This window comes from Numenius arquata, chromosome 7 (assembly GCF_964106895.1).
Source record: "Numenius arquata chromosome 7, bNumArq3.hap1.1, whole genome shotgun sequence".
NCBI lineage: Eukaryota > Metazoa > Chordata > Aves > Charadriiformes > Scolopacidae > Numenius > Numenius arquata.
In genome coordinates this window covers 43,089,488-43,111,589 of record NC_133582.1, presented here as the reverse complement: position 1 = coordinate 43,111,589, position 22,102 = coordinate 43,089,488, and the positions used below count along the sequence as shown (strand labels likewise).

The following is a 22,102-nucleotide window of genomic DNA, read 5'->3' as shown; positions in this document are numbered from 1 at the left end:
TTAGTCTCTGTTGTTTGCTGTTTTGTGAACACATAATGGATCATTATTTTAGTACAAATTGGGTTCATTCCTAGGTAAAGCTAAAGTGTTTAAATTTCTTTCTTTTCCTTTTAAATATATCGTGGCATAAGAAGCCAGGGGATTTCTTTAATAAACACACAGGGCACAAGAAGAAGAAACTGTTCTTTCAGGTGTCAGAATGCCTGTTTGGAAACTTTTTTCACATTTCTTTAAACCAATGAAAAGAGAATTTTTCACTAAAACTCTTAAACCGAAACGTTCTGACAGCTGATACGGTATGTTGAAAGCTTCTCTTTGCTTTCCTTGGCTTGTTACTGCCTTCGTTAAAGGGGGACTGAGGGAGGGAGAAAATTAGTGATATGTACCACCGACTTACTCTTGTTAGTGCAAGTTTTTCTAGTTAAGAAAGCCAGTTTAATACTTCACTATTTCATCTCCGTTTCAATAAGGAATTTAAGGGGCTATTAAAGAAAATGTAGAATTCTGATATTAGCCAAGGCAATGGCTTGTAGCTTATGTAGCAAGCAGATGATGTCCTCCCACACTTTGGAGGCTCCAGCCACCTGGATTACTGCAGATGTCTCCCTCTGTGCTCAGTAAGTACCCATATGCAGCATCCACGTGGCTGCTAAAGCACTGATGTTAGGCCAGCCTGAAACAAGCCTACTGGCAACTGGTCCGTTCCTCTGGAAGAACTTGGTCATGCGCTTCAGAACTTTTTGCAAAGAAGGATCTTCAGCCTAGTAGGATTTTTCAATGAATGGCATAATGCTGTGATCTTAGGTAAAAGTTAGAGGACGTACAAAACAAATATATCCTAGTATTCATCTATTTTAAAGGAACCATTACAGCAAAGTAGAGCTCAATGCTTTCACCTTGAATCTTCTACGTCTGTCGCTTGTATCTTCAGTTTTACTCTCCTTGTCCTTCCGCTTATGGTGATCCTGGCTTTGCAGAGTATTTGCAATTAAAATTCTCGTGCTGTGATGTGTCACCGATCTTCATAACATTCCCCTGGCTTCTCAGCAACAAGTGTACTTGGCAATTTCCAGTGCTGACAACTCCAGTTTTCTTCCTCTGCTGTTCAGGTGGTCAGAGCCACACAAGCGCCAACAAATTCGATAAAGCACAGAAGCAGCATTTCTGGCTCAGCGGGGATTTGTACCAAAGTGAGGGCATGAGAGGTATTGCGCCGAGTGCCCAAAATTGGCTGGCATCTCTGGATGGGAAGTGAAGTGAAACTGGAAGATCACCTTGTAAGCAGGCCTGGTGCCATCCAAACAGATGGGCTGAAGCATAAGCAGCCAAACAGACATTTAGGAACACAAAATGGATTTGTTGAAGGCAGGTTTCCAAGTATGAAATGTCAGAATGGTTGCCTGTGTCAAGCCTCCAAACCTGAAGGGAAGGATTTGTGCGAGTAGTGTGGGATGAGCTAACGCTGAAAACAAACATGAAAATCTGTCTTGGATCCTTTCCTGGATCCATTGAAAGATTTTTTTCATAGCTGTGAGACCTAGAAGGGACGAGTGGGAGAAGAGTCCTGCAAGGCGGTAATATTTCACTACCACAGGGATCACTTTCCACAAACTGTGCTGACAAGGTAAAGAAATTATTTCTTCTACCTCCCACAGATGTTGATGTGCAGGAGGCCCGTTGCGTTGCTCTGGCTGGTTAGTCTTTGACAGCTGTATTTAATAGCTTCAGGACAAATTCTGTAGTACTAGCCAAGCTCTAAATAATTTATTATAGACAGAAATATACCTTAGTAAAGACTTAAAAGATTTTGAGTTAATCTCCAGTGGCTGTGGAGTTGTAGTGAGGACTGAATTGCCTCCCTGTAATAACCCAGCTCCTCTCTGGGACTTTTCTGCTTAAAAGATCAACAACAACAAAGGGGGTAAAAAAACCACCCCAAACTTCCATAACTCAAAAATTTAGGATGCTAATTGATGGAAATGTGCTTTGCTGTTTTTTCCACCCACTACAAAAGCCAGGCAAACGCTTATTACTTGTCTGCTGATCAAAGGTGCAAAGTAGAGAAGGGCTCACGGAAAGAGAAATGTAATGACTTGAAAGGAAATGAGTTTGCAGGTAAGATTCAAGGCAAAGGCTCCAATTGCAAAGTAAGCTTTATCTGAGCTTACATTGTTATGCCCTGTAACTGGTGCCTTGCAGTTCCAGTTTAGAAAGTGGAGAATGAGAGAAAGCATTAATCTGGCTGAAATCCACATAACAGGATTGTATGCGAAACAAAAGTGAAATCAGAGAGTGCAGTTGGTGAAATACGGCTTGGGGGGGGGGGGGCGGAAATATGCTAGAAACAGCAGTTTTCTAGCCTCCCTACTGCAGCTGAACAAGCTTTAAGAGGTATTAGGATTTATTCTTTGTAGCAAGAGGGGTAGGAAAAATCAGGACCGAGTTACTGTTGTTGGATTTTTCTTTTGCAGCAGCAGCAGAATATTCTTAGCAGAAGTAGGGCTGTTAGAGGATGCTGTCAGGGAAATGATTTGCATTTGGTAGAACTGCCCCTCAGTTCTTCCAGCTCGCACTGCCCTTGTGGCACTTTAACACTGGTCATTTGTTGTAGGCTCTGCATTTGATGTTTTGATTTTCACCAGTTGCTCTGCAGAAAAGGATTGTGCAACAGTCGAGGACTACTGATCTTTGGGAAGAGGCAGAAAACATGCATTCAGATCTCCAGCTCCAGACAGGGAAGCCTCTTTAACTGTGCAGTACCAGTATTGCTTAAATTATGGATAATCTGCTGCATAAGCCTGTCTTCTATTTCATGAAGCTTCCTATCCATGCGATTTGGAAACTTGTATCCACAGTGAAAGACAAGAGGACTCAAGACAAGGTAAAAACAAATTAAAAGAAAGGAAAACCTCCTTCAATTGTAACCCTGTGGGTGACCTGGCTATATCTTAAAGGGAGAGGATCAGAAGTTTAGCTGCACTGTTTTCTAAATGTCAGTATCTGGGAGTAATGGCTATGTCTAAGTTTTTATAAGAGCTTTGTGACTTTGAGAAAATTGGCCCTGAGAACAAATAATTTTTGACTCCGAGGAAATTACTGGACACTTAAAGCAATTGGGGTCTGAGACCTGAAGCTTTAAGTAGTCGTTACCTCTCTGTTGAGGATCACAAAAATCGTATTACGCTGCTGTCATGAGCCATTTTCAGTGTAATTCCAGTTCATCTTGAATCACTCATCTCCATCCTAGCTGGCTGGAGATGAGCTGTTAAACTTCCTTTTACTTTTGATAGTCTTGAATCCCCGGCTACACTAAGGGGGAGTATATATGAGGAAACAAATTCCTAAATATGTATATAAAATAAACCAGACTTCCCCTCTCTTAACTCTTCTGTTAGCCACGAACATTATGCTCTGCTGTTCTCTGTGCTGTAAGGGCTTTGTCTCTAATGAGAGGTGTTAATTAGCCTGGATCAGGTGTAGGGACTGGTCAGTATTTGGGCTCTTTGTCATGTAAATCTGCGTTAAATAAAAGGTTGAATTCTTGGCAGTACAGCTTGTAACTTAGTTTCTTAAATGTTTTGGTAGAGCATGATTTCTTGGCTTAAATGCAACATGAATATCCTTAGGAGAACTGACTTATCTGAAGTTGTTGCTGTTTCACAAGGAAGTGGAAATTATTTAGCACAGAGTGGGGGAGAAGGGGTGAGTCTAGAATGGGGCCATCTCTAATGAGTTACTGTTCTTTTCCATCCAATATGTGCTCAATATTAAGCTATGTGATGAGCATTCAGAAGCAGCCTATAACAAGAGCTGAAGTTCTGCATTCCTTTGAAACAGTTAAACTTCTTCGCTCTTTATGCGCTAGATGATGTTGAACAGCATATTTATTTAAAGAAGTGGTCAGCAGGCAAAGAAAGGCACATTCCTTTGACGTGATATATTTTGGAAAAAGAGTACCAGGGCTTTAACTGGGGGAGGGGGGGGGGGAGGGGAAGTCTGCTTTTCCTGTTTTGGTACAGTAATGTTCATTATTTTCTTTCTTACTCCTAATGTTTTTACAATGGCTGACAGCTCAAGCACTACATGCCAATGGTGGCAGGGCTGATACTCACCAAATACTCCTATTTGCTTCTTTGACTCTACAAACACTTCCAGGGGTGGGAAGTGCAGTTGAGCTCAGCAGGTTGCCCTGCATTGCTGTTGAGAATAAGCTTTTTATTTCTGAGGATCATATTCTTTTATCTAGCAGGGTGAGTCCTTGGGATTGTTTGCTTAGCACTGGCTCAATGCTTTTTAATAAATATTATCAGTAGGTGACTAACTGCTTTTCCTTTGAGGTCGGTTTTGGTTTTTTTTGTCATTTTCTCAATATTCACCCATTACCGATCTGGACAGGTAATTAATTAAAACTCAGGAAGGCTAATGGATCCATGCTAAGAGTGCTATTGTCATGTTCTGTTGAGACAGTTTTTGCATGGTGCTGCTTGTACAGTCATGAAGGCAGAAATCACAAGCAGAGCCCTATGCAGGGCTAGTTGGCTAATAACTTTGAGTTGGTCAAGGTTTGTCCTGACAGCTGAACTTCAGAGGATGTATAGATCACTTATAACTTGAACACTAATCGGTGAGACTGAATGGTTTAGAGAGCAACCTGTAACTAAATGAAATCATTCTGTATGTGCAAGGATGTGAGTATCTTCAGTGCAATATACTTCTGGCACTGCTGTTCCAAGCTGCTGGAAGAAATTCATTTAATCAAAACAAGCATTCACATGGTTATTAGCATGTTAGTCCCGAGACACAAAGCTTTATCAATATAAAATGAACTGAATGTGATGCTGTTATTCATTCTCTTTACATTGCCTGATATTATGCAGTGAATGTAATGAGGCTTGTTGAAGAACTGCTGTTCACTGTGATGTTCCAGAAAAGATACGCATCCTAGGAGAATTGTTCACTGATCAAACATTTTAAATGAAATAAAACATTAAAATCACTGTAATGGTTTCAATCTGACCTCAGCTTTGCATGCTCACTTTTAATGAGTTGCATTTTGCTCTGGAAACTAGAGAACTAAAAATCCTGTTTACTGGTTGCTTAGAAACTTTACAGAAACTGATTATAAGTAACAGCATTAGATATCAAATATTTCAGTAAAAACCAAAGCTGTGAAATAAATGCATATTGTTCAAAAAGTATAGATTCTGGAAATTACTACAGACTCTTATGAAGTCCAAGAGATAAACAGATTATAAGAAGGACATGTGAACAGATAAGAACATCCAGACTTATACTAAGAAGGATAAACTTGCTTGCTCCAGGTATACAGTATGGTTTAGGAAGAGTGTTTCCATACTGCAGTGTATTAAATGTTTCCTCTTTTGGATCACCTTCTGGAATCATTCCTTACTGAACATACCAGGCCCAGGAGCATGGACTTCGTAGAGTACCGGTATGAGTCAATAATGGAATTATTTATGATCGTTACGATTTTCTCTCCTATTTTTAGCTCAATCTTGAATGTTTTAAAGCACAAAAATCTGAAAGCTTCTTGACAATCTTTACAGAAATGTTATGAAAATGTGTTTTACAGCTATATATGGTAGAGTTTCTTTGAGAGTAAGTGACGTTTTAACAATATAGTTGAGTTTAGGAGGTAATTCTGGTTAAATTGGGCTTTCATCTAGATCTGTATAGCTATTTATTATGGGAATATGTATTTTCTAAAGAATAATTCTTATCTAATTCTATACATTGAATTTTTCCTTAAAAATTATTATGATTAAGTTTTTAGAATGTATGAGGCATTTAATATTAATTTAGCCTGAGTAAGGAAACGAATGAAACAATGTCCTAGGTTGTGGAACTGTCATTGACAGATGAAGTAGGCTTTTTAAAAAAAAAAAAAGTAGGCTCCAAATAAAAATTATAATGAAGGAACTTAGAAGATACAGAAAAGAAAAGAAAACACCAGAGTGAAGGTGAAAAATATAATGCATGTTTCTTTTGGGGGGTTGGAAGATCCAAAGTCTGTGAATTTTAGCCTTGGAAGTGACTATAAGCAATCTTGAAGCAGCAGCTTAGTAGCCCTGGAAATGAGTTTTCCTCAGTGACTATGCAATGGGTTTGTGGTTTTAATGCCATGGCCAACTAATCCCAGTCAACCCCATTTCTGAGTATATACATCAGAAAACTTTGTTTGTTCCTGCTGATAAGGCTGCAGTAAAGCTATAAACATGCCAGTTATTTTCTTGTCAAACATAAAAGACCTATTATTTCAAGGTGTTTGAGGCCTCTCTGCTTAGATAAAATAGACAGAAAGCGTGTTGTGTGGCTTGTTTAATGGTGTGTGTGCTGGGAAGGTTTTCTCCTTCCCTTGAAGTAATTTTTCAATTCATTTGGCAAAGCAAGAAATAAATGTTGCCTTCGTTGCTAGTTTGAGTGTACCTGAATTAGCGTTTGAGGAAATGACTTTTCAGGAGTATTGTAAGGTTACCTCCTTCCAAAACATGGCCATAAAACTTAGAATTCCTGTTGAACATGCCAGTTGGACCCAGATAAAACTTTTTCCTGAAAGAAACCACTGGAGGCTTTTTTTTCTTTACAGTCAGCTTCCAAAGGACATCTGACACAATGTTAAACAAAATGGAGGAACTATTATTTTGTGCTGAGAAACCACCAACTTTCCTTTTGAATCTTAGACATTTCTTACAGCTTCTCCAGCCAGTGCTTCTTCAGAGTTATTTTTTGAGCTACACACCAGCCACAAGATGACTGCTAAAATAATTTCTCTAGCTAACAGTTCATGCATAAGAGTGATACCATCAATGAGCTTCTATACATGAGCATTAACAGATGGGGTTTGATCCTTTAGGGAAACCACCAAATGAGCTCTGGGAGTCCAGAACTGAGGCAGCACAGAATGATTTGTACATTGTGCGTGGCATTGAGAGTACGTATGTCTTTAGCAATTAACACAGCTGCTTTGGAAGAACCCCTTTTTAGCTTCTTTTCTGAAGGCAGTGAGCTGTATCTGTCCCTCTCCCCCAGTAACTTCAGAACTCATGGATAGAAGAGTCTCAAAGATGTGAAAATAAGACTGGTAAGAGGAGAGGCATCCTACTAAAACTGCCTTTAAGAGCAGCATTTTGTCAAAGAGAGCATGCAGGGGAGATAATAATGATACTTCATACACAGGAAAAGCTCCAGTCAGTGTTGTCACCTCTCAGCTATTAAAAAAATAAAACAAGCCCCAAACCCTACCCTAGAGAATATATCTGAGAGAACCCTTGACTCAGATACCTGGTAGTGGTTGATTCCCTGCTGCAGCTTAGTTGGTTAACAAGTCAATCAGCCAGAGGACACCAGACTGCTGGAGACCAGGCAGGATATTCCACTAACTGTCACAGGAGGACTATTCCCTGCCATGAAAACATTTCTGTCTTTCTTGAGTTCACAGTTCAGTCACTGATTTCTAAATTAATTTGATTAGAGCCGCATAATGGCACCTATGCTGAGTTGCATCCATCCGTCTTTCCTTCAAGTCACCGTCCTAACTGTGACTGGGCAGGATTTGTAAGTCACTTTAAGGTCTGTGTAGGAAGAGAGTAGAGTTTCTTTTGTTAAGATGTTCTCATAACAGATCTTATCAGATGTTTGCTTGTGTAGTGCATTGTTCTTTTGCCCTGCAAAACCTTTTGTTTTCCTCAGAAATGGCAACTCTGCCCAGTTTAACAGTCCAAGTCTTCTCTCAAAGTAACTGTTTGAGGAGAACAGTGCTCACAAATGATGTGTTTTTAATCAAGGAGAAAAAAGCTCGCAGGCTGCATGCAAATAGGAAATAAGATACACCCTTCAGTCAGTATTTAACCTTTGGAATAATTTATCTATTGTCAGCTCTCTGAAATTTTGGTTAGAGGTGCTTATGAAAGATTTTATATAGATGAAATAGAGGTTATAGTCTTTGTGCACAGTTTACAGACAGAAGTTCTCTGTTACATATACAGTCAGCCTGTACTACAGAAATAATTCCTCACAGCTTTAAAATATACATTAGTTGAATCAAAATGGCACTGTTGAACTTTGTCTGTAAATGTAGTCATTATATGCCAAGCAACATTAGTATGACTGAATCTGACATATGTTTGACACGCAGTTCCTGAGATTATAGAACTACAGGCATTTTAGAGGACACATTTCATGTCCTCAAGTGACAATCTAAGACTTTTGCAAGAATCAACTCTTCCAAGTAGGAAAGATTTCAGACATCTAGTCAGCCTGGAGATGAGACACTGAGGATGCAGCTAAAGGGTCTGACCAGGACACAGTACCCAGTAAAAGATGTAGCAGCTTTTGCTGAAATAGCTGGCACTTGATCTCTGCTCTGAGATAAACAATACATTCCATCATACGTGAGTTAACCTCTAGCTGTCTCTTAGTGTGTATAGGAGAGATGAGATCTATTATTGCCAATGTTTTAACAGTGATCATGCTTGTATTATGGCTATGGTAGTCCAAGTTCTACTGTTGGGTTGAAAAAAAGAGGGGGGCACCTATAGCCTGGCTTTGTTTTGCTTTTCTAAAGATTTCTGTATCTAAAGATGTATTTGGTGTAGCTGCCTCAAGTTTCCAGTGTAGGCACTCTATGAAATATGCAAGTATTACAAATGACATAGTGCTTCTCTACTAGGACAACCAAGAAATCTATATAGCTATTAAAGAAAACTTCGTTATAATGACTTTAGACATGTAGAGTTAAGTTTATTTAATAATAGTGGTATACTTTTTGGTATGTAAAAACTATGCATATGTTAAATTTGAGATGACACATTAAAAGTGCTGCTTGCTTTGAATGACTAAGATGCTATGATTTTTGTGATTAAACAGAGGCTTGACTCATTTATCTAATGAAAATTTTTCTCTAATTTCTGCTCTTCGTTTTTCTGAAGCATAAAAAGCACTAACTGATTGCTGTGTATCCCTGGGGTGGTATGTCCAGAATGTAAATACTTTTTGATTCTCTGGGGCTGATGGGTATTACGTTGTTTAATATTTTATGCTTAACACCATCACGTCAAAATGTGTCCTAACAGTTCCTTGCAGTTCACAAATTAATTTGGAAAACTAATAAATAATTAGTCTATATATATAAATAAATATTAGTCTAATAAACAGGTATCCACTTTGTCACATTAGATTCCTCTAGGCTTGTTTGGATCAATATTTGAGAGACTGCATCAGAAGAAATCCACATGTGCTCTGGTTTGGCTTTATGCTAGACTTTCTACTGTAGTCGCACAGAAATTCCTGTCAGGATTGTATGATGTTTTCCAGGGATGTGCAGATTCTTCTTTTTTCTCCTCTAAGTAGATTTTCTTCTTGAATTACAAGCATTGGTAATGAGGCTTGGATGTTTTGCCCCTTCAGATAAACATCTTTGTTGAACTACCATCTAATGAGCTGGGTCTCCACTGCTTTGTGCCAGACACGACTAGTCAATTTTTCAAGCATACACTATGTCTATCTCTATTTACACATTCTAAGATGAGCAGATTCTGGTATTGTCGTAAGAAAACAGGAACTAATAAAAACCACCGGAAGGAAGCTACACTAAACAAGGATCCTAATCTTAAGGCACTGAGCTTCTGCCTTTTTGACAAAAGCAAAAAGGAGCTGTGGTCCCTTAACATCTTGAAGAACTTCTCTAGTTCTTCTTGACTAATGGTTTATACTATACAAATTCTTATCTTAAGAAGCTGAAAACTTACTAAATGGTCAATGCTTTTTTTTTTTTTTTTTTTTTTGAGTCTAAGTTTATGAGATGGTCTGTTGAAGAATTCTTACATCATTGACATTTAAAACAGGATTGTATCACATTTCCTGAAATACTATTTTCATGTAGACACTTTCGGTGACACTGATATCATCTCAGGAACGTGACCAGGTGTGATTCACTTAAGCCAGTATCATGACCGAATGGCTGCTGCTGACAGTTATTGCTTGGGGAGAGGAGTGGGCTGGCTGCCACTTCTGAAATCTAGTAAAATGAAAAACCTTAACGGAATAGGCAGTGCAGTAGAAAGCTTAAAGATTACAGAGAGACTATATTATTTGAATAATGGGTAGAGCAGTGTGTGTAAACAAAAATATGACGAGGACTGAAGGCCAAGAGAAAAGATTTCAATATTTAGATATATTCTGTTACTGTAGCTTTATTTGTGTACAAATAAAACACAGTATTTTTAATTAAAAAATTCTCTCTGCCCCATCCTACTGTTGCCTCCCTGTTTAAACTGTGAATAAGTCTGTCAGGTACAAATGGATTAGATTTAATTTACAGGACCTTCATATTAGCATTTCAAATGCCACAGAAAGACAAGAAACCCACCGAAATTTAGGTAGCATTTAAAGTCCTGAGATAGTCAAACAAAACAGATGCTTGCAACTCCTGTTGTCTTAATTGAATTTCTTCAGCTGTGCCCTGTCAAACTAGCTTATCACACCATCAGATGTACCGAACATGTGTTAGTTACAATGAAGAGGTACTGGGCTCACGTGTGCTCAGTAACACATGTATATATTCACGTTTCTCCCCAGGAAATTAGGCAGAAATACAGCAGCCCTATTTTTTACCATATTTTAAAATGAATTAGAGCAGAAAATGCTCAAGAGGCATTAAAAAAGCCTACTTGAAAATGATTTTGAATGCTAGAAATTCCAGGACTGTCAATTCCAACAATTACAAAAATGACTTAGCCTTTCAAATTCTGATTTCTTTTCAGAGAAATTTCATTTGGCCTTTCTATTCAAGTTCTGAGGTTCACGCTTTCAAGTTTTTCTATGCAACTAAAAGGATTAGAAACTTTTTTCAGCATAGGCAAACATCTTTGATATAATTGCACAGTTCCAGGAACCAGCATGCAATATCAAAGAATATGATCTTAAAGCCCAGGAACTGTAAATGCTATTAACACTGCAGTATTATAGGAACTGAGCTTTTGGTTGTAGCCTTTCTCTGGTGTTCATGCCACGGCACACCTCTTTCTTTATGGTATTTGCTTTGCATCCACGGGAAGTTTGTTATAGGCTACTACAGCCTGAACTCAGTCCTTAGGACAAAGGGAGGAACCTGAATTAGTGACAGCAATCTTAATAGAGGTTGCCTTTCATAGTAACGTATGGTATTTTCAATGAGGCCTAACATAAAAAAAATACATTTGCAACCATCCTATGTATAGGACTCAGAAGTGCTGGCATTGCTGTTAGAAACTTTTAAACCTGAACTAATTTCATGTAGTTGCTTCTTCAGTTACAGTGCTCCAAGAAGGCACTGTGTTTGAGCAGGGCTAATTTTACACAGAAGGACAGGATGTCATGCCACAGCTATTTTAAAAGGTTGAATGGAATTACTGCCACAAATGACTAGGCTGGTTCAAAATCATGTAAATTTGACAAAAAGGAGAGTACTCCTTAAAGATAAGCGCTTGTGAAGCCTGTGTACCTGCGATAAACCTGGAACTCATTAGAGAATATTTGCTACAAAGTTCCTGTTGGGATCAGAAGCCATTGTGTGAAGGGCTGCAGAAATGTATAAAGTCACTTGTTCTTTTATTCAAAATGGATGTCCTTTAAGTGGCCTAGGACTTGGGGAAAAATATGGTGGTTTTCCTTTTGTCACAAACTGCGCAAGAAAATGCAATTTTAAATGTTTTGGCAAATCTAAAAATGGACCTCATTTTTTTTTCTCACTGATTTTCAGTTTCTCTGTTACAGTTCTGCATTCTTCATGCTTTGATTCTAGAAGAAGGATCTTGATTAGACTCTGTAGGATGTAATAGCTTAATTGCTGCAAAGCTTAATTTCTTCAAACCTAGCTCTCTCTTCAGATATTCCAGTGAGACTATGGCTTAGGATATAACAGACTTTTATCAACAGGAAAAACTGAAACACTAAGGTTAGCTTATTTAAAATCCTTTGTAATCTGTCCCAGGAAGTGAAAACCAGCATCAGACTGTGCACACATGTTGAAGATGTGAGGCTGTAAACAACTAAAGATCAACTTTTCAAAAAGGGAAAACAATTTGGAGTGAAAATTATGGGAGATAGAAAAGACATTCTTAAAAGCACCTGGTTTACTGGAATCTAGATCTACTGAAGAAAATTCTTTAGGAGTCCTGTTCTGCAACTTTAAGAGTAGCAAAATCAAGATTTTGGTTCACACTGCATACACATACGAGTAACTTCTTGTTAATCCCTGTTGCTCCTAGAGTGTCAGAGGCTTCCAATGATAGTTTTATTTTTTTCCCCTAGATATATGATTTTCCACAGGTCAATGAGTGATGAATCAGAAACGTTTACAGCTTAATATCTTTTTAGTTTGGTGTATTAAATAAGCCATAGCTATATGGCTGGATAGATACATGGTTAGATATAACAATGATAGATAAACTAATGCTAGATATAAACATAGAATTATGATTAAGTAAATCATAGATATGATAGCAATCATAGAAATATGCAATGTAAGATATATTTGATATCGTATGATAAATATGATCTCAACAATAATATCTTAAAACATCTTACATTATTGTAATATTATAATCTTCTGACCTTAAATATATTATATTAAATATGTAAGATATATGATAGAAATCATGTCTCTCATTAGATATAAACAGATTCTGGGCACTTCTCAAACAGTATATAGAATCTTTAAGGTTATAATTTACCTTAAGGTGAACTTCAAATAGGAAACAAATTTTTCACTGATCTATCACTGCCAGTTTCTGTAGTCTATAAATAGGGTTGTATCCTCCTCAATAGATCCGGATTCATTGGAGGCCCTTAAAGATGGCATGGGAACTGCCTAATATTTTTACTGAAAGAAAAACTTCTTTTTTTTCCTTCTGAATAGGCAGTTGGCGTGCTGAATTTGTACAGAATGTCCCCACTAGCCAGATGGTGGGGAGGAGGGCATACGGTACAAGTTTCAACTCTTTTTAGATGAAATCCCCCTCTGGTGCTTCTTGGCTTGTTGCAGATGCACAGAATGCAGCTGACATTAGTCACTGATTTACTGGAAGGGAGAGAGAGGGGCACCTCAGGGCCCTTTCAACCCTCCCATTGCCATAGGCTGGTGGAATATACCCTCCCAGTGCATATGGTATAGCTGTGAGGTTTGTCCCTCCCCTATCCGCTCCTGCCAATTTCAGTTGGGAGCTGTATCCAACCCTTGGCGACGCATGGACTTGAGGATGTGATCTATTATTTAATGTAAGAGTTAGGCTAAAGATGGTCATGTTGTTGGAAATACTCTAGCACCTATTTTCCAAGGCAGACAGGAGTCTTTTTGTCCTGCCCTGAAATGAATGTTTGCTTTTTAATTCCCTTGTGCTGAAGTTTGATATTCATCAGCAGTGGTACGGGAACACTTCTGAGCACTTGCTCCCACCTCCGTTTTGTCCTAGCACAAGCTCGTGTAGCTGGGTAGGGAACCAGGTCAGAACAACCTTGTTAAATTTAGGTAATTTTACTAAGTGTACTTCACTAAGTTTCTAAGTGTTACATACTTGCAAGTACAGTTTTTACTTCTCCCCTTGCAGCCTTATTGTTGGGGTCGATTAAGAAGGCATCTGAATACAGATTTAGTCTTTCAGTTCATCACTTGGAGTTACCTTAGGTTAGGGGTCTTTTATGCTAGAGAACGTAGTTGCAATAGAAGCACGCTGCATTGACTGCTTTTGTCAATAACCTCTAACGTCTGCTTCTTAGACCACTTGTGTTAACACATTAGGGAGGAAAAAATCTTCTGAATACTTGACTTCCATTTCTATTCACGTAGTAGTAGTTCTGAAAATAAAAAGGAAAGTGGAATGTGAGCTCTCCTATAAAACAAAAGTTTGTAATGAATTTCTCCCAACCTGAAAAGCTACCGCATGCTTTCACTTGATAAAATTTTTGGCTCTGAGTCTGAATAAAATTACACAGTCCAACACATTATGCTTAAATGTTTTATCAAACAAATTACCTTATTCTTGCCAGAAGCTGAAATCTCATAACTACGTAAACATCTGTTTACTAACTGCCAGCTCCTTACTAAATATTACCTTCACCCCATTTTACCCGCCCCGAATAGTCTTGAAAAAGAATTTCCAAGTGCTGAGAGACTTGGCAAGATTACTTCTCTGTAATATATGCAGCATTCCTGAAATTCTTGGCACATTAGCCTTGAATCAATTCAAACTGAAGTACTTCACTACCGCTGGGTTTTTTTTTTTTTTAACTGTTTATAGTTTCATTGTTGAAACATCTTTATTCTCCACCACAGAATATATGTAAAGCAACTGGAATATTTTAAAAGTAAATGGGGTGCTCTTCTTTCCCATGTAATGAATTGCAGTAATCCTTTGGTGACACATAAACTTCTACTAGGGAGCAGTTTTCCATCTTCTGCTCTGCTCAGGCCATGGCATGACTGTAGCTGCAGCTGATAGCGCAGAGCAGCGGTGCCTTAGTCTGGCAGCAGACATCCTAACAAGGCACGTTGCCTGCCTTGGCTAAGGCTTCCAGGAGTAACTTCACAGCATATTCCAATGATAGAGCACAATCTCGTTGGATGTGTCTCTTGCCTGTCTGTTACAGGCAACAGGAAACTAGCTCCTAACTTCACAAAATAAGTAGGATTGTCTCTGGAAATGTGAAGCCTCGGTACATAGATTGGAGGCGCTTCCGAGAGCTTCTGCATTAGTAGTGGAGCTTTTACTGGAGTACTCAATTTTGAAAACAATCACTGAGGATAAGCCAGAAGCAGCTGAAGAGCTCTGTATGACCTAAATGAAGGGAGGGGAAACCTCTCTGGAAAATATGCAATTAATAATGTTAACTATTTCAAGGAAGAGAATGGCAAGTGAGTATGGAATATGCGGGAGAGATAAAAGGTATCCAGAAGAAAAGTACGGAAGATGAAATACAGGTTTGAGACAACAGTTGAGTGCTATAGTCAGAAAATTAATTAATCTAGCCTTTCCCTGAAGGACAGATTAAACCAGATTTTTCTTGAATCCTTTGAGAGCGCATGTTCACAACAGTTCAAGCTGATTTAAGGTTAGAGCTCCCACAATCCTGTCACTGCCCCATCCCACCTGCCTGTACCTGTTCTGGGAGTAATGCCGTTTTGGAGGTAGGCTTTCTTCTTGGCTGGATGAGTCCCCCTGAGTTGGGTCATCTACCAAGAGATGACAGTGCCAGGGCCAGGAAGTGCAGAACTGAGCATCAGCAAGAGGAGAACCACAAAAGCCTGATTTCATGTCAACTTACAGTGCTGTGGTGCTGCACCCCCTCTCTGAACACAGGATGTTCATAGGGATGCTATTTAGGGATGAAATGAGAGGGTTAAATTTAACGGTGTTTTAAAAATCAGTGAAATCTAATTTAAGACTGCCATAAACCAAAGTTCCTTAATTAGCATAATTGCACAGTGTCAAGACAGGGCTAAGGTAAGGTAATTTGAAAATGTAGCTATGTTTCTTACATCTTAACATGCTCAGATTTATAAAATGAAATGAGTACGTGTTTCCTCTGGGAAAACCATATCCTCTATCTCCTTTTAAACTTAGTGAACTGATTTTTATATATATATATGCATACGTGTGTATATATATATGCACATATATATAAAAACATTCAAAGGTTATGTAGAATTGCCATGGATTTTCCTCTGGAAAATTCTGTTCAGAGATGAGGTGATAGCTGATAGAAACAATCAGCGGAACAGCAGGGATGGAAAGGATGTTGGGAGGAAATAACGCAATACGGGCTTTACGAATGATACATGCCACTTAAAGTGTGTAAATGAGAAGCTCCAGTATCTTCCCTCCCCTGTCCTGGCTCCAGTCATGCAAGTACTCTGTCGAGAACTGTAAAAGCAGTGGTGAGTTTTTAACATCAAGATGAAAGACAACAAATAATGAGATTAGATCAAATTAAAGTCCATCTTAACAGAAAGTAATTTTTTTCTTCCAGAAAAGCTAATTTTTGCTCAGTCTACTGAGGGTGGTTTAAATTATACCATAAGCAAATTGGTAAAAAGCCTGTTTTGATGGAGGGATCACACATTAACCTTTTCTGCCCCAAACTGAAGTGATATAGAAGACTTTGTCCATATTAAAATACTGGTGTTATGATTCAGAAAAATGTTTCTCTTATTATAATGCATAAATAAACTTCTCATGAAATTAACAAAATTTGTGGTAGATTTAATTAGCATTACTCAACACTGACAGAATTTATACAAATGCATCTTTAACAGGATCCTTTAATAGGATCTGGAAGCTCAGTTCAGAGCAACAAGTATTTCAAGTGCTGTTACGGTCTGAGAAGTGACTTTAACAGAATTCTGTATAATAGATCTCCATTCTGTGAACCATGCAGTTATAGGTATCTTTGTTATTTGGTTGGTTTTTGGTTTGGGTTTTTTTTTTTTTTAACTAGTTCTGGTAGCTTGCATATAAACTTGCTGCAGGTTAAGACCTATCTGTTTAATGCTATGAGACTGAATTCTCCATTCTTTCTTTCCAACTGATTGATGGTACTATCTGGAATGTCACATATTTATTACCTTTTAATATGGTGGACTTCCCCCCCCCCCCATATTAAAAGGATTTACCTTTTAATATGGGAGACTTTTTCCAAGCTTTCCAGAGGCTCAAAATTCTTCTGAAGATGTAAAAAGGCAATTAAAAGCAACCTTTTGTTGGAAGCTAAGTATGCTTTTTTACAGCTGACTATTTAAAAAAAACCCAAACAAACCCCAAAGGACCAAACCCTTTTATCAAGTTGCTAGTTTTCAGCCCTGAAGGTCTAGGGGAGCACAGAAAGTACTGAAAGCTACAGTACCTATTTGTGATCCCCACACTCGTTCTACCCTCTTGGCTGTGCCAGAGTAACCACTTGTGATGCAGTTTGAGAGGTCTGTATTTACTGATCTGCTGGGTTATTCTGGACATGAATCAGTTCCCACATAAACTTAGGTGTTGGTCAGTTTGAGGTTGTGGTTCCGAGATAATCTAGTGGCTCCCTGCTGCTGAAGGAAGGAAAGGTCTGAATTGGGCATCAAGAGGAGGTAAATGAGGAGACTTCTGTGGGGAAAAGGATGGGGAGGGAGTGGGGTGGGAAGTGGTGACAGGATGACAGGAATTCCTTTTTGGTGATGCAGAACACACATAAGTGGTGTGCTGTGGCACATAAACCTGACAACACGCCAAGGGAAGGAGAAGGTGTGGGGCTGGGGGCTGCTTCAGTTGGCACCGAATGCTCATGAAACTCTGCTCTCCTAAATGCAAGCCTACCAGCAGCAGCTTCACTTGCTTTTAAGAAGTATTTTCAGGTCTGCAAAACTACAAAAAGAGTGATCTGATGACCGCTAGGATGTTTAGTCTTTTTTTTCCCCCAAACCCTATCAGTGTTGCATATCCTTTCAAGTACTGTTTTTTAAAAAAGATTCTAACTGTCAAGTTTAGAGATTATTTTTTTTGGCCTTTCATATTTGAATTTGTAATTGTTCTTCTAATTTGTATGTATATTTTCAGTGGAATTATTCAGTTGTGGCTAGACATGTTTGCTCACTGGATATTCAGATGAGCATTTTATTGCAAGATTTTTTTACAAGATTAAAAAATATTATTGTAAATTGTGACTATGACTGGCTACAACTGGTTACTGTAAGTGAAGCATTTTTTAATTTCAGCCTATCTCCACAATCATATTCTAGTAATGTTGCTCTGGTTTGCCAAATAATGCTTTGGCTACATACTGTTACGAGGCTTCCTGAAGATATTAGGGCTGTCCTAATACTCTTCTGTACCAAGCTCACATGAAGGTCAGAATTTTTAAAGAAACAATATTCAGCAGCAGAGGGAGATAAAACACTCTGAGCATTGTTTACTAAACAGCCACTGTTTGTAGGTGGGGAGTAGGGCAGAAACAGTAATATAACTACCAAGGATGGATATAGTCCTGGTCTAATGCAGCAGAGGCGCTTCCCAGCTGCCTGGCAGCATCACAGCCACGTATGATTGGCTACGCTAATGAGAATGAGATTAAGCCCCGGAGATGAAGCTTTTTAGTTCTCACTGTACAGTAGGGCTTGCTTTTGGCTTTCTTCTCCTGTTTTAAAGCACAGGAACAAAGAATGTTTCTTAGTAGGCAGGCTTTGCCACTGATACTTAGATCTCAATAGCTCCAGTTGAGAACAAGCTCAGTAACGTTCAAGAATTCCCTTCCAATCTTCTCCCCAAAACATCTCATAGCATAAAGAGAACATAGCATAGTGTAAAGAAGTCCAGATATGTTGTGGATGTAAACAGTACTAGGACCTACAGGCTTTGGGTTTTTTCCTTGATGAAAATATTTACATAAGCTTTTCATATTTAATGGTGACATCTGATATTGAAAGCAAGAGTTACCTGTTTTAACAAGCAACTGAATGTTTTTCCTAACAAGTTATTGTGCATCAGTTTTGTGTTGCAATTAAAAGCACCATAACTAGCGTCACAAGTAGCTCAATGTGGTTCTTTGCTTTGCCTTACAAACAAGTTAACAGAGGCAGTATCTCGGAGAAGAGTCGTTGCTACGATGACAGCGCTACCTACTTGTAGTGGGATACTTCACGGAGTAACCACGGAAATAGTCAAGTAACATGGCAACTATCTGGGGCAAGTCTGAAATTATGCATTAGTTGTTCTCAAACCAGTAACCTGCTTGTTGTCATCTTATTTTCCTGAATGCAAATATCCAGGGCCTGGACTTTACATCTGCACGTGTAACTCTTCTTTACCTCTCACAATATATTGACAAATTTGTGTTATTTTAGCACCCAATTTATCCTCAAGAGCTTCAGAAGAGGAAAGTATGCTCTTTAACTTCTCCTTGTTTAGCTGAGAAATTCAAGATGGGTTGGGAGACTAAATTGTTTAAAATTTAGTTCTGTTAAATACTACTTACAAACTGACAAAGACCGATTTTGGTTTCTTCTGCTGCTTAAGAAAAACAAAGCCAAGGTGACAGGTTGTTAATCACGACATGTCAATGCAATTGTATTTCTCGGACATGTTGTCATGCTCCTTTAGAAGCACGGTGTAAAGCCTACAATTAGCATGTCTCCATTGGATTTTGACCTTGAAAGTCAAAAGGCATTTTGTTCTTACTAGCACTGCGCATCATACCTTAAATATAAAATTCATTATCTCAATGGAAATTACTTGTACTTTAAAACTTCCCCAGCCTTGGAGCTCAGCATTGGAACTGTAGTTTCAAATAATACTCCTTTGGCATCTAGGTAAACATAATTGAATTGGTAAAGCGTATTTTTTTTTCCCACAGTACTTAACGAGTTGTAAGTTGGTAGAGTAGGAAGATTAAGGTTGGTGGTGACATGATTGGTTGCTAATACCAGGTTTTAAAGGTAGCCACTTGGGAGCGTTGGAGGTTTTGTACTGAGACTTCTTTTTTTGCTAACATTTGAAAGAATAATTTGGTGATGCCGAGCTACCCGGACCGCGAGTCTCGCCGGGGTTCGCTGTAACCCTGCAACCAGCAGCTGCTCCATGTGTGCGACACCCGCGTCCATCCGAGACCCGCCTCGGAGCGACACAGCGCGGAGGGCGGCAGAGAAGAGACCCGCAGCCAGCGGGTGTTCCCGGCCTGTCTGCCTACCGCCAGCCCGGGGCCCGCAGGGCCGGGTTTGGCTCCCGCTCCTGGCACAGCGGCCGGCGGGCTCGGCGGCGGCGGCGGGCCTGAGACGCCGAGCCCGGGCGGGTGCGCTGCGGAGGGCAGCGGTGCCCCCCGGCTGCCCGCACCGCTCACGGCTCCATCTTCCTCATGGTAACGAGCTTTTTTAATTCCTGCCCGGGCAGGCGGGTGAGGAGACCGCGCTGCGGAGGTCGGCAGCAGGAGCGCCGGCCTCCGCGCCGGGGGCGCCTCCAAAGCTGCCAGCGGCCGCTGTGGGGCGTTTTAAACGCGTTTGTTTTCGTGGCGAGGTCCCCGCAATCGGGGAGGCGCCCCCCCCCCCCCCGCGCTGTGGCCGAGGGCCGAGCGGGGGGGATATAGCGGCCGCCCCCTCACGCCGCCGGCTGCCACCCCCCCCCGCCCTCAGAGGGGAGCAGGCGTACCCTTCTCGGGGAGGGAAGAAGGGGGGAATCCGCCCGCCTCTTCCGCTGCCGCGCCCCGCCCCGTCCGCTGCCTCTCCCCGCCGCCCGCGGAAGTGAGCGGAGCGGGGATGCGGACGCGCTGCTGTTGCTGCTGCCGCCCCGAGCCAGGGAGCTGAGAGGGGCGACGAGGCGGCGGTTGAGGGAGCTGCTGCTTGCCCCTCTTTCCCCCCTCCCCTCTATATCACCCCCCCTCCTTGCTTACCGCGGCGGCCTGCGCCACAGGGTGAGCGGGTGGGGCCGGGGCGGCTGAGGGGAGCCGAGGCGGGGGTCGCCGAGCTTCGGGGGAGCCGCCGCTTCCCTCCGCCTGGCGCTGCGGAGACGGGGTGCGGGCAGGGCGGCGGGGGAGGGAGGGGTTATTTGGGGTGAGGGTTTATTTTTAGGTGCGGGGCGTTCGTTCCGTGCGCAGCCCCTCCCCGGGCGGGACGAGGCCGCTGGCGGCGCTTGTGGCGAGGGGGGTAAGCGGCGCCGCCGCTGCTGCTCGGTGTTGCCGGAGCTGCTGGGCAACTAATCCTAATCCTTGGTGGCCTCTGACAGCTCTGCGGGCTCCCTGCGTGCGTGTGCCTGCTCCGCCTGGCGTCAGTGGAAAGGCGGTGGAGACCTATGCGCCTCGGCCGTTGGGGTTTAAAATTTTTAAAATTATTATTATTTTTTATTATTTTTTTCCCCTCTTTTAGCGCTGGTTTCTCTTGCAGATGTTGCTGCAGGTGGGGGCAGAGGGAGCGGTGTGATTGCCTGGGATCTTGGGGCATCTCTCTCTTCACCTTTTCAGCTCCCGTGCTGCTGCTGCTAGAGACTTTTTTGTAACTATCGACTCAAGTGCAATTTCGATGGAAAAATGAAGGTAAAGGTCTCATCAGAGTCACTGACTTCATTGGAGCTAAGAGGATTTTTGCATGCAATTTGGTGACAACTCCTACTGGTGCGTGTGTATTGTTTTACCCTTCCAGGGGTTTGCAGGGTTGCTCTCGTGTGTTAATCTCGTGGTAGGAATTTTGATCTGCGTTTTGTACTTCTAAGATTTGTAGAACCATCGTTTTTTCTTTATTGTACTGCCACTTGTTGAACTAATCGGACAGATTTTATTCTCTCTTGACAGATTTTCAAAACGTCTCTTGAGTTGTTTTAGGGCTCTATGTGTTGGGAATAGAAATTTCTTGTTTTATTTAGGTAGGGGCTTCTGAGCATTAGCTGCTTGGTATTTTCTGAGGTTATGTGTGTTTGTTAAATTTTATCTTTCAGGGTGCAATTGAGAAGCATTAGTTGCATTTTGTGTTGAAATATTTTTGTGCATATTTTGTGTTCTTAAAGGTGACTTAATTTTGCTGCCTTGGACAGTATTTGAGTTCTACCACTTGAAAAATTTGGTATAAAGTTGTAAACTCTGTGTACTGAAAGAAGTGACTCTACTATGCTTTCTCCTTCTTGTCAAGTTTGGAAATGACTTAATCCAAGGAGCTAATTCAGTTTAACCATGTCGGGCTTCAGTTTATGCTCTGGGAACCTTGGGAGCTCCTTTGCATTGGTGATAGTGAGCGTGGGCTTCACCAATTTTCGCTTTCAATTTGACTCTGAGTGTTTAGAGATTTTCTTGCTGTATATATATACATATATATAAGAAAATAACTGTTGTTTCCCCCCACCCCTCTTGTGTCATCAGTATTCTTTGAAGATACGAGATGGATTTCTTTAGGTGGCTACTGGATTTCCTTTGCTCTAGGTTGTTATGTGAGATATATGAGTTCCTTTTATTCCCACCCCATTTTGAAAAGAGAGGTGCTTTTTTAATAGTTTGACTTGAATGAAGAACTGGATTGAGTTTGGGATGTAGACCAACTAAATTATTTTCTACAGCTAGATATTGTTGTGTTTTGAAATATGGTTTTCTTCCATGACTG

General features: G+C 40.5%; 1 protein-coding gene across 1 annotated transcript in view; it reads left to right on the top strand.

Annotated features, from left to right (window-relative positions):
• Positions 1-2,776: 2,776 nt before the first annotated feature.
• ATP2C1 (ATPase secretory pathway Ca2+ transporting 1) overlaps positions 2,777-22,102 on the top strand; it is a 72,980-nt gene continuing 53,654 nt past the window's right edge. Inside the window, exon 1 of the mRNA XM_074150603.1 lies at positions 2,777-2,881. Within this exon, the coding sequence (XP_074006704.1) occupies positions 2,777-2,881 (105 nt within the window). The remainder of the gene's footprint in view (positions 2,882-22,102) is intronic.